The sequence below is a fragment of the Solenopsis invicta genome, chromosome 6, assembly GCF_016802725.1.
Source record: "Solenopsis invicta isolate M01_SB chromosome 6, UNIL_Sinv_3.0, whole genome shotgun sequence".
In the NCBI taxonomy this organism is placed as follows: Eukaryota; Metazoa; Arthropoda; class Insecta; order Hymenoptera; family Formicidae; genus Solenopsis; species Solenopsis invicta.
The window spans coordinates 15,515,177-15,528,193 of record NC_052669.1 but is presented as its reverse complement, the minus strand read 5'-3'; the positions used below and the strand labels follow the sequence as shown (position 1 = coordinate 15,528,193).

General features: G+C 33.8%; 2 protein-coding genes across 9 annotated transcripts in view; one reads left to right on the top strand and one right to left on the bottom strand.

Annotated features, from left to right (window-relative positions):
* Positions 1–13,017, top strand: part of LOC113005309 (DNA ligase 4) — a 139,716-nt gene that overhangs the window by 20,489 nt on the left and 106,210 nt on the right. For 3 of the 8 annotated variants that reach the window (XM_039451249.1, XM_039451251.1, XM_039451248.1), the window contains exons 2-3: positions 12,232–12,395; positions 12,682–12,839. In XM_039451249.1, coding sequence (XP_039307183.1) covers positions 12,234–12,395; positions 12,682–12,839 — 320 coding nt within the window. In that variant the 5' untranslated portion in view covers positions 12,232–12,233. Of the gene's footprint in view, positions 1–946; positions 1,358–4,755; positions 4,856–12,231; positions 12,396–12,681; positions 12,840–13,017 lie in introns of those variants that run through there. The other 5 variants (XM_026139981.2, XM_026139983.2, XM_026139982.2 and 2 more) reach the window with 3 other exon arrangements.
* Positions 6,318–7,328, bottom strand: LOC105199521. The gene has a single exon (XM_011166665.1). It carries the CDS (start codon positions 7,326–7,328, stop codon positions 6,318–6,320), a length of 1,011 nt encoding a protein of 336 aa, XP_011164967.1.

The following is a 13,017-nucleotide window of genomic DNA, read 5'->3' as shown; positions in this document are numbered from 1 at the left end:
CCTAATTGCTACTATCTCTGTATTGTCATTGAAAATCTTCCAAACCAAGTGGTATTTAATTGAAAATAAATAATATATTAAAATTTTGTAATCTAATTTAACCTAAATAATTTATATTTTAACAGAATCTTTATTTTTTTTAATAAAATTCAAGTTGTATCTTAAGTTTAACTTACGATAAGAATTACTTAAATGTTAAAGAAACTAAAACTTATTTCGCAAATTTCTTTTATAACGCATATCTTACAAGTGTTACATTTATTGCATTCTTTCTTATGTCTTTTCTGCTTTTTCTATCTAGCAGCGCCATGTTTTTGTACATAAAAAAATTTTTATTTTAATAAAATTTTCTCATAAAAAAAAGTCTATTCTTTTTATAATAGGCGCACTTTAAAAGATTTCACACATTTTTTTTTTTAATAAACGTATATCATTTTTATTAGATTACACAATTTCAAAATAAGTTGCGCGCAACACACATAGGCGCTTTTTTTTACCTTTTTTTGAAAATAGAAATAACTATAATGACATTAGCGAATTAGGTATTACTGATAATGTTTTTTGTGCTATCATTTTAATCGTTTTACACAAATTTACGATAAATTGTTTATTGAGTAGGAAGTAATGTTAGAACCTTCTTAACACGCGCGCGCATTTTTTAGAAAGCATTTATTATATACATATACGAGAGATATTCAAATTGCATAGCCTTCTAATTTTTTCCATAAATAGGAGTATATAAAAACATTTATTTTTACACATAAAAATATATGGGCATTTGTTAAAGATGAGTAAAAAAAATTAGCAGCATTATTCGGTTCATAAAACATTTGTGACACGGTTTACAGATAAAAGTGTTTTAGACACTGAAAATGCGAATCTTATAATTTGAATGTTCCTTGTAGGAATCTTTAATGTAATGATCTTTATTTTTATCTTTGTACAGCGCTAGCCTTCTTCAAGAAATATATGCAATTACGTGGTAAAGAAGGACAACAAGAAAGTTATTACAACGTGGCACGAGCATTTCATCAAATTGGTTTATTACCGTCTGCGATTCACTTTTACAAGTTGGTCCTGAAAGAAGATCCAGGAGATTTAGTAAAACAGCACGCAAATCTTTTGGATTTAAGAAAAGAAGCAGCTTTTAATTTGCATCTCATTTATTTGCAATCCGAAAACCATCTCCTTGCTAGAATGTATCTTGAGAATTATATTACAATATAAATTAAAATTTTAATAATCTATAAAATATGTTTTTGTTTAAAACGTGTGTACATGCGTGCATGTGTGCATAAGTGTGTGTACAGTACAGTGTTATAAGTTTTGTAAAAAATAAAGTTTTTTTATAACAAAACATGTACATGTTTATTTCTCTAAATTTGTGTTACATTTAATTTTACTCGCTTATTATACAATTCTTTTTTTTTTTACAAATTTAATCGGAATTTGTTTATTTTTAAGGTAATTTTGTTTAAACATAATGTCATTTTTAAAGGTATCTTTGCTATCGCTACATATAACTATACAGGGTGATTATAAATGGCTGGTACAGCATTTTTCCTGAGAGCATTTATACCGATGGAACTTGTAATGTATTAAGCGCTCGTTAGCTGCTTCGGCCGGCACACGCGCGCGCGGCCCGAGCAGTGCCGAGTGATACGTACAGGCGTACAGGTCCCTGCTGAAAAATTTTTTTTAGATTACTTTTATATAATTTTTCAGAATATCTGTATAATTTTATAGTTTTTTTTTCAGATTGTTTTATAAGAATTGGATTACTTTTCATAAATACTTTGAATGTCTGGATCTTTTCTCAAAATTTTTAAATGTGTTAACTATGAAGTATCCTAAGATTTCTATTGTTTTTTGTTTTATAATTTTAGATAAAATGTTATAAAATGTAAAATAGTAAAAGTATTTTATAAAAATTGTAGGATGAGAAATCTTAGAACATTTCAGAATTCACACGTATATAAAGTTTAAAGAGAAGATGTACGTTTTCCAAGTAATTCTAATTAATTCCGAAAAATGTTCCAATTTGTATAAAGATTACGAGAAAAACTTTTCAGAGATGTTTTCGGGAAAAATATGAAAAATTCTTATAATTTTGAAATTGTTCTGAGAAGTTATGGTATTTTTCATTTCTTGTTGGAAGATTTAAGAAAGTGTTAGAAAATCTGAAGAATTTTACATAATTTTACACGCGAATATTCTGAGAAATTATGTGATTTCTTATGTTGTGTTTTTTGGAGAAAGTGTGAAAAAATATTAGAAAATTAAAAAATTTTTTTATATCTTTTCATAGGATTGTTTTGATCTTATTGTGATATTATGAAGCTTTATATTTTGTTTTAGTGAAAAATGTGAGTCAATTTGAGAAAATTTTTACATAACTTGACACAATTACTTACAAATTGTTGGCATGAGAAATTAGAACTTTTATAGAAAATTATGTTAAAATTACGTAGATATAAAATGTATTTAGTATAATAATTTACGTTATTATTGTACTATTTTTATTATGTACTATTTTTATTTATTAACCTGATTAATAAATAAAAGTAATAATCTGAGTAATAAATGGAAAATATAACTGAGTACGCACAACTTTCCCTGGAAAAACTTATCATAATTTTCTATAAAAATTTTCATAATTTTTTACAACAATTTGTAAGTAATTGTGTGAACTTATGTGAAAATTTTCTCACATTTTTTACTAAAACATAAAATATAAAGCTTCATAATATCACAATAAGATCAGAACAATCCTATGAAAAAATATAAAAAATTTATAAGATTTTCTAATATTTTTTCACACTTTTCCCGAAAAACACAACATAAAAAATCACATAATTTCTCAGAATATTCGAATGTGAAGTTATGTAAAAATTCTTCAGATTTTTTTAACATTTTCTTAAATCTTTTTCTAACAAGAAATAAAAAATACCATAACTTTTCAGAGCGATTTCATAATTATGAGAATTTTTCATATTTTTCTCGAAAACATCCCCAATAAAAGTTTTTCTCGTAATCTTTGTACGAATTAGAACGTTTTTCGGAAATGATCAGAATTAGAAAGAGTGCATTTTCTCTTTGAACTTTTCATATGTGTGAATTCTGAAATGTTCTGAGATTTTTCATTCTATAATTTTTATAAAATACTTTTAACTATTTTAAATTTTATAATATTTTATCTGAAATTATACAACAAAAAATAATAGAAATCTTAGGATACTTTATAGTTAACACATTTAAAAATTATGAGAAAAGATAAAGACATTCTAAGTATTTATAAAAAGTATTTCAATTCTTATGAAAGTCTAAAAAAACTATAAAATTATACAGATATTTTGAAAAATTATATAAAAGTAATCTAAGAAAAATTTTTTAGCAGAGGCCTATACGTACGTATCACTCGGCACTGCTCGGCGTAGATATCATCTAACGAACCCTAAGTATATTACAGTGTTCTGTCGGTATGTTATCCTCTTAGGGTAAAACGCTACAACAGTCATTAATAATCACCCTGATATATGTGTGTGTGTGTGCGTGTGTGCGTGCGTGCGTGCGTGCGTGCGTGCGTGCGTGCGTGCGTGCGTGCGTGCGTGCGTGCGTGCGTGCGTGCGTGCGTGCGTGCGTGCGTGCGTGCGTGCGTGCGTGCGTGCGTGCGTGCGTGCGTGCGTGCGTGCGTGCGTGCGTGCGTGCGTGCGTGCGTGCGTGCGTGCGTGCGTGCGTGCGTGCGTGCGTGCGTGCGTGCGTGCGTGCGTGCGTGCGTGCGTGCGTGCGTGCGTGCGTGCGTGCGTGCGTGCGTGCGTGTGTGTATATGTATATATATATATAGGGTGTTTCAAAAATTTTTTTTACCTAACATTGAATACACTACAAGATTCTTTAAATAAAAATAAGACAAAAATTCTAATACGAAAATATCGAGGCTATAATACTTTTTAAATGAGAAGTATTTACATTAGGCGAATTATGTAGTCTAAAGATTGCGCACTCAGTGACGGTACAATAACAATGGATGCTCTTGCACTTTTCTAAACTTATTATTACATTGAAGTAATTACGATGATATTAAAATGCTTTATTAATTATATTTAAATATATATTAATATATGCATTATACATGTCATGATCATATAAAAATATTACAGGATATTAAAAATAATTATAATAAATTGTCGAAATTTACGAGATGTCAATGATTCACAGGAAAGTCAACTTCAGAGAAGAGATACATGTATGTTATACAATATTTAATGAAATATGTGTTGATAAGAACGCGAAATTCTTTGACACATAATTACATTTCCATTTATATGAAATGATGTTTTATACTATTACATTATACTACGATATTTATATTTCTCAATAGGCACATTGACATCTCGTAAACTTCAACAATTTATTAGAATTATTGTTAATATCCACTGTTATTGTATCGTCACTGAGCGCGCAATCTTTAGACTACATGATTCGCCTATTGTAAATATTTTTTATTTGAAAAGTATTATAGCCTCGACATTTTTGTATTAGGATTTTTGTCTTATTTTTGTGTAAAGAATCTTGTAGTGTATTTAGTGTTAGGTATTTTTGAAACACCCTGTATATACAGAGTGATCCAGAATAACCTTATGTTCTTGAAGAGACATATTCTTGAGGTTATTCTGAAACAACTTTTCCTTTGGCAAAAAATTGTCCGAAGCTTAGTTTTTAAATTATAAAAAGAAATAGTTATCCAATAACCAGGCGCGTATAGCGGTGAGACAGGACCGGTACAATTCACCGTTCGATATGGGCGATTACGTGACGCGATTGCTATGATCAGCTAACAGCTCTATACGACAAAGTGAGTCGCATGCGTGAGCGCGAGTATTGCCTTTGAATATATGATTGTATTGCCTTGCCAACGTTAAGTGTAACGGGATTTCCACGCAACACACGTAACAGATTAAGATCTTAAATGCAAGATTTATTGCCACAGTGCCAAGTAGATCGATTTACAATGTTTGTTCGCTTGGGTCTCGTTGAAAGCGAGAGTGTTAACGCTTCGAAGTCTGGAGCAGGAGTGAAGAAATTATCGAGAGCGATCACCGGCTTATCTCCCCACGCATCTTTATTCTCGGAAAATGTCGAATTTCCCCGAAACGAGGCGAAGAAAGGGAAAAATGGGATTACCGCGATCGGTGCCCAGCGCTAGGCATTATGCCGTTCGATTACATACCGAACATCCCGCCCCCCTTGAAGGGCATGCCTTCAACGAATGTGATTAGTCATCATAGAAACATGCAAATTGAAATAAAGAAATGTAAATAGAAATTAAAAAACGGAATTATCGCCACAATTTACGACAAGATTGCTTCGTCAAATTGACACAATAAATTATTATAATGTTGATATCTCGCGATCGATCTACTCGAGGTCAAATTGATCAAATGAATTACAAATAGAATATGTGGAGTAGCTTATTGTATCAGAAGGTTCCACAAATGAATGAACGTTATATGTTCACGTGTTCTTTAATAAGATTGCTCTTTGGTACAAATGTATTTTGTGTGTGATCTTTATTCTCTTTGGTAGTGGCTTAGGCGGCGCCCGGAGGCGCCTAAAAAAGTCGGTCAGTTGCCGAATAGGTTACGGATTAGCTTGTCCTTTTTCTTCCTCTTCTTCTCCCGCTTCTCCACGAAAGCGTTCCATTTACGACGACGATATCCAATGTATTGCGATTGTGGAATCCGTCCACAGAATCATCTTTGAGTTCGATACGTTGATCGATGCGTGAATCTTCTCTATCAATTTGGATAGCAGTAATGCAGCGCTTAGTTCTAGACGCAGCAACGAAACCGCTCTAAGCGGTGCTACTCGCAATTTAGAAATCAACAATTCTACGCGGTACCCGTCGGAATCGCGCGTTCTCATGTATACGCACGCGCCGTACGCACGCTCGCTCGCGTCACAGAAGCAGTGTATTTGCAAATTGCGTGCGTCAGCCCGAAATCCGAGGAAGCGCGGCATGCGCAATTTGTGAAGGCGCGCCAAATGTCGCTTTATGTCCAGCTACCGCTGATGCAAATCTTGCGGCAACGACTCGTCCCACCCGACATGAGACCGCCACGTATCTTGCATAATCATTTTTGCCACGACCGTCAGCGGCCCCAGTAATCCCAGCGGGTTAAAGAGACTCGCGATCTCCGACAAGATTGTTCGTTTTGTTATGCTATCCGTCGACGCGCCGCAATTATATTTAAAACGAAACTCGTCACTGAACGGACTCCATGCCACCCCCAATATTTTCGAATCCGCTTCGTCGCTCAACGAAGCTCTACGCTCGCTGTGTCACTGATACCCTGCAACAATTCTCGGCTGTTCAATGCCCACTTGCCGAGCTCAAACCGTCCACGCTTCAATAGCGCTATGACCTCGTCACGAATACGCCTTGCCTCGAGCAATGTATTGGCGCCGGCGAGCAAGTCATCTACATAAAAATCTCGAAGAACGCATTGTGCCCCCGCGGGATAGTCGAGAGCATGTTTTTTTGCCAAATGCTGAAGGCACCTTGTTGCGAGAAATGGCGCTGAGTCCGTGCCGTATGTAACGGTGAGCAGTTCATATGTATCGACCGGCGAACTCGGATTCTTGCGCCATAGTATCCGTTGCAGATGTAGCTGTGACCCGTGGATTAGTATCTGACGATACATTTTAACTATGTCTGCAGTGAAAACGTATGCAAACGTGCAGAATCGAATGAGAATTGATATCAAATCCTGCTGAACCGTAGGACCTATCATTAAGGCGTCATTTAAAGAAATTCCTGTTGTGGTTTTGTACGATGCGTCAAACACCACACGTGATTTTGTATTCCGGCCAATCCCCTTAAACACTCCGTGGTGAGGCAAGTAAACGGATTCCCTGTCGACCGCATGTGTAAGTACGAGCCGCATGTGTCCTAGTGCCAAGTATTCGAGCAAAAAATGGACGTATGAAGTCCTCATGCTTAAGTCGCGATGGAGCTGCTTCTCAAGGCCGAAGAATCGCTTCATCGCTATTTCGCGCGAGTCTTCTAGCTGTTGCAACACATCGCTCTTGATGGGCAACATCACGATGTATCTGTTTTTGCTATTGTTTGACACATTGTTTATGAAATGAGTTTCACATGCGTGCTCGTCCTTGGTATAATTATTTGAATCGCCCGATTCCTCGATCCGCCAAAAACGTTCGATTTGTTTTTGTAGTTCTACATTGCTAATTGCTACGTGAAACGAGTGCAGCCTGGTCGCGATGTACCGACGCATGTGCGCCCGGCCACGATCCACCCCAGACATGTTTTTTGAAGTTTTGGATGACCGACCGTCGCTCGGATGTGCCCCACGCACATCAACTGCCAAAATAGATCGACGCCAATTAATAAGTCGATGTCGGACGACACGTTAAATCGTGGATCCGCCAATCCGACGCCGGGAGGCAGTTTAAATGTTTCATGTCTAATAGTGCTTAACGGAAGTTTGTCTGTGATTTGCTCCGTCACGACACTCGATCTCGGCCGTGAACGCGTTAAATCGTGATTACAATTTGATGTCTACCATTTCGTTTGAAACGGATCCGAGACCATGCCCGAAAACGAAATATTTTCGAATCGCGTCTTTACAACAATAATTACAGTACTTTAATCAGAATCTTAAATTTTTGGCCGAAACCGAAACCGAATGTTTGGTCGGACTCTAGTTATTTTTACCAGGGTGGTACCCGTAAATTTATGTGTGTTTACATGACTGTTCAGCATAGGATGCATAAACTATAGGCTTGTTTTCTATTTCTGCACTAGACTGCACTGAAACGTTCCCTCTTGCTTTCACTAACTTTCAAATATATATTTATTTCATTTTAAGTGCACACTAATTCAGGGAGTTTAGGAACAGAAAACAAACGGCACACCCGTTTGGACACAGCTTGATTGGACACCAAGCAATCATCTTGACTTATCTAAGTCAACCAACGGAAAAACTCTATGCATCAGCCGCTGTGAGTGGTGGTGTCTAATCGGTCCTGTGTCCAAACGGGATCTGCCCATAAACCATATTTATTAATATTATATTATTATTAGCTGTGCCGTGCCACGCGTTGCTGTGGCTCACAAGAAAAGTTCGGCAAGTGTAAAATTAAAAAAAAAACTGAAACTTTGTATAAGTTTAGAGTAGACGGATGCCATGAGCTTACACCGTGCAGATAATCCGCACAGCATGCGTGCTCTGTGAACTCATTATGCTTGCATTTTGTTATCTGGGTACGTTTTCAAGCGAATATTGCCGAAATAATGAGAAATATAAAAAAATATTTTCAGCAAAAACTTTATGATTTTGAAAGCTCTTTATAATGCATGATTAAATTTTTCAAACATGTTAAATTTTTTAAAATATCCCCATCACTTATCTTTGTTTTTATTATTTAAATTGTTCTTGCAACTAAATTAAAATTTATATCACACCAAATTCAACCATAATAAAGTTGCGATCGGTAAACGTATTTTTGAGAAATAAACTGATTTGTGTGAACATGTGAAAAAAATTTTTTTTTAATTTTATTCGAAGCTTCTCTAATAATATTATTTTAAATAATTACGATATAAATTTACGAAATAACAGTCTTTGGCACACCATCAATTTTCTTCTCCAAGATTTCGAAATTTATTTAAATATAGTTGGTATAAAAATGGCTATTTATCAATACGGCCTGAAAAGTTTGAAAATCCAATTAATTTCTTTTAAAGAAGGAAAACATATAACGAAATGCAATATTTATGGCAAAATGGCTTTTATACGTTGTGCATGGTGCAAAAATTACTTTTGTTTTGAGCATTTCATTAAACAATATCATTATTGTAACAATTATATAGAATAAATAATATTTTATTTTTGTAAAAATAAAATATTAAAGCAAGAACAATTTAAATAATAAAAAAAGATAAGTGGTAGGGCTATTGTGAAAAATTTACCATTTTCGAAAAATCTGATCATATAAAGAGCTTTTGAAACCATAAAATTTTTGCTGGAAACATTTTTTTATACAGGGTAATTTAGAACAACCGTTTGTCTTTAAAGTATCGCATAGCTGAGTCAATTTTGAGACGATTTTTCTTTTGCCAAAATTGTGTGTGATGCCTAGTTTTTAAATTAGAAGCAAAAATACTTGGCGAATGACAGGCCGCATACGGAAAATAGACAGGGGCGGCGCGCTCACCGCCCGACGCGGGCGCTTACGTTGGATACTAGTGGCGATCAGCCAATTACTCTCTAATGACAAACGATGTTCTGATACATTTACATAAACTACACACATGCACACATACTCTTTCTTTCTCTCTCTTTCCACTTCTCTCTCTCTTTCTCTCTCTTTCCTCTTCTCTCTCTCTTTCTCTCTCTTTCATTTGATTATTATCTTGTAGTAAATCGACTCTTTTACACTGCTGTAGCTTGATGGATGAATAATTTCACAATTATGGATAAGCCACAAAATCACACGTTACGTTCCCATGTGATGACTTATTACCGAGTAATAGTCACAATTTATTTTCGTTTATAAATGTATCACGTATCACACGTTATCAGATTTATTCACGCACTCGAGGCATTTATCTTGTGGCTTATCCAAAATTGTGAAATTATTCATCCGTCAAGCTACAGCAGTGTGAAAGCATCGATTCACTACAAGGTAATAAGTGAATAAGAGAGAGAGAAAGAGAGAGAGAGGGAGAGGTGGGAGAGGAAAGGGAGGGGGGAGGGAGGAAAAAAGTGTGTGCGTGTGCGTGGTTTATGTAAATGTGTATCAGAACACCGTTTGTCATTAGAAAGCAATCAGCTGATAGCCACTAGTACCCAACGTAAGCGTCCGCGTCGGGCGGTGAGCGCGCCGCCCCTGCCTACCTTCAGTACGCGGCCTGTCATTTGCAAACTATTTTTGCTTCTAGTTTAAAAATTAGGCATCGCACACAATTTTGGCAAAGGAAAAATTGGCTCAGAATTGACTCAGGTATACAATACTTTAAAAACAAACTGTTGTTCTGAATCATGCTGTATTATTGTTTTGGCGATATTTGCTTGAAAACGTAAACACCGATTTTATTCAAGGGGATGCTGCACCCCTAAAACCGAATATCAGCAGCTAAAAAAAAATTGTTTTGTGATTAGGTCCATCTACTCTAAACTTATCCAAAGGTTCAGATTTTTTTTTAATTATACATTTGCCGAACTTCCCTTGTCAGTCTGGTTAAATAGAACAGTAAGAAAAGAAAAAGCGCGGTGTACAATTTCGTGGTTATACAGTTTTTATATAAAAAACGCGCGTATTTGAATACAACGTTGTGTCAACATTTTAAAGCATTTGTTGAAGAACTTTCGGAGATTTAAGATTTTGAACAAACAAACATTTACATTTTTATTTATATAGATTAGTTAATAATTCAGATTAATATTTGTATTGCAGAATGCTGTTGAACAGTTTTTGCAGCGTAATAATTATTAATATAGATCCGACTGTAGTGAATACTACTGTTTCTTTTTTCCTTGAACAAATTTTGACCAATAGAGCAAAGGTAGAAAAAGAGGCTACATTTTACTTTTTTATCTTTCTTTTAATAAATCTCGGAGCAATTTCGCCGAATTCTCCGTCCAGTAACTATATGTCGATGATTTATCTCCATGAGTCGGTACATTAAAACTTTTTAACTTGGTTGTAACAAAGAGAGGTGGCCTCTCAGATTGACTCTCTCTCTCTCTCTCTCTCTCTCTCTCGGCACGCTTTCTAGTTGTCAGTGCTTATTTCAATATTATGGGCTTATCCAAACAAATTTGCATAGCTGCATAACTATATGCATGAGCATTGATTTTTTATGCATGTGCTAATGAATATTTTTGGAAAGATTAAGAAATATTTTTTGGAAAAGTTTTATAATATTGTTTGTTGTATGGGATAGCTATTTTGATTTTTTGAAAAACTGGTGGAAGATTTTGTTTTAAAAATGATATTAAACAAAAAGTGTATATTAGCAAAATTATTTAGCATAAGTTTTAATTAGGATATTTTATTTAATAAAAATAAATCACATTTTGTTCTACTTTAGCAACAAATATAAGAGTAAAAGGAAAAGAGAAACAGAAATGAAAGAAATAGAAAAAAGACTAAAAAAGAAACTAATGGTAATGCGTTGAAAAAATCATTTGTAACAAAGAGATTTATTGCAAAAATCATATTAATATTTGAAGTACCAAGGATTTTGATTACAAATTTGGCAAATGGGATGCTCACAACAAAATTAACATCTTTTAATTCCTTAAACTTTGGAACATTAAACTCTTTTTTGAACCATGCATAGCTAAATATTAATATGTTGGAGATCGAATTTGTTAAATTTGCTTGTGTTAAAAAATTATGTTATTAGAAACAATTAAATTGTTACGATATTCAAATTTTTGTTAACGCATTTCAAGAAAATTTCATAGACGACGAGCGTATTAATCTTACAATACGCGCCAAGAAGAAAGTTTTTCTTTTGAAGATTTCATTTGTCAGATTTTCTAATCAAAATCCTACGTGCGTTAAGTGTTCCTATATGATTTTTCCACTAAATTTCTTTGTTACGAGTGCTTTTTTGAACGTTACCAGTATTATTAGTTTCCTTTTTAATCTATTTTTATTTATTTCCATTTTTTGTTTCTCTGTTTCTTTAGACCCTTATTTTCGCTGCTAAAATGAAATAAAATGTGATTTATGTTTTATTAAATAAATTATTCTAATTAAAATTTATATCAATAATTCTGTTAATAGAGAAACTTTTTGTTTAATATAATTCTTAATGCAAAAGCCTTACCCAGTTTCAAAAAGTCAAAATAGCTGTAGATATTGTAAGAAATTAGCGAGGCAGCCGACCAGTGGCGCCAGCGTGCAGTTGCGCGAGCTTGCGATTTAGCGTGGAGCGCTGCAAGCGCCTTACATTTTTAGACTTTATGTTATCTGAAAATTTATATTAACAATCACAAATTATTCATAATCATAACGTCATTGTTCTTCACCACCACAAATCCGAGGCCCCTTTGGTAATTATAAAAATTATCCAGAGTCAACGGTCTTTTATAGTATCTCGTGATATCAATAAATTTGTATATAAGGATAACTGCTTCAAAAGATTAAGATATTTTATATTAAAGTTTAATCAATTTAAATTTTTCTTTACAGTAATGACTGATTTAGAAAGTAAAATTGAATTTAAACAGTTATGCGATACATTTGAAGAGATTGCCAAAGCCCATGAAATAAAAAAAAAGGAACAAATTTTGCAAACATTTATTGACAAATGTCGAAATATTAGCGATGAACTAAAAATAGAATACCCTAAATCGGTATGTATACGTGTTGTATGTATATTGTATTGTATTGGATAGAGAAATCGAATGTAGTTTATCCTGATTAAAAAAAAATCGATAGAAAACGATAGAAAGTGCCAAAAACCTGATTCAAAAACAATAGAATTCTATCAAAACGATAGAATCCTATTGTTTTTGAATCAGGTTTCTGGCACTTTCTATTGTTTCAATCGGTTTTTTTTATCAGGATAGTGTAATGATGGGGCGAACGAGATTATAATATTATGGCTTATCACTAATACTCGGTTTAATTTTGTCTTAGGACGTGTCGCTCTATCCCATATTAAGGTTAATTTTACCACATCATGAACGACAGCGTGGGCCGCATAATTTGAAGCAAGCTTCGCTGGCAAAGCTTTATGCTGACGTATACGGTTTTGCAAAAAATAGCGACAATTACAAAAAATTAACTAATTATCGGTTAGTATTTTATAATTATAACTATTGGATATGAGATACATTGCATGTTTGTGGAAAATATCTTATTTGAAATTAGTTCAACGAGTTTGAAGTGAAATATTTTATGTCAAAAGTACAAGTCTAACTATAATGCGTACATTTCCTCGAAAGAAGTTTTCTAAAAAATGCTATTATTATA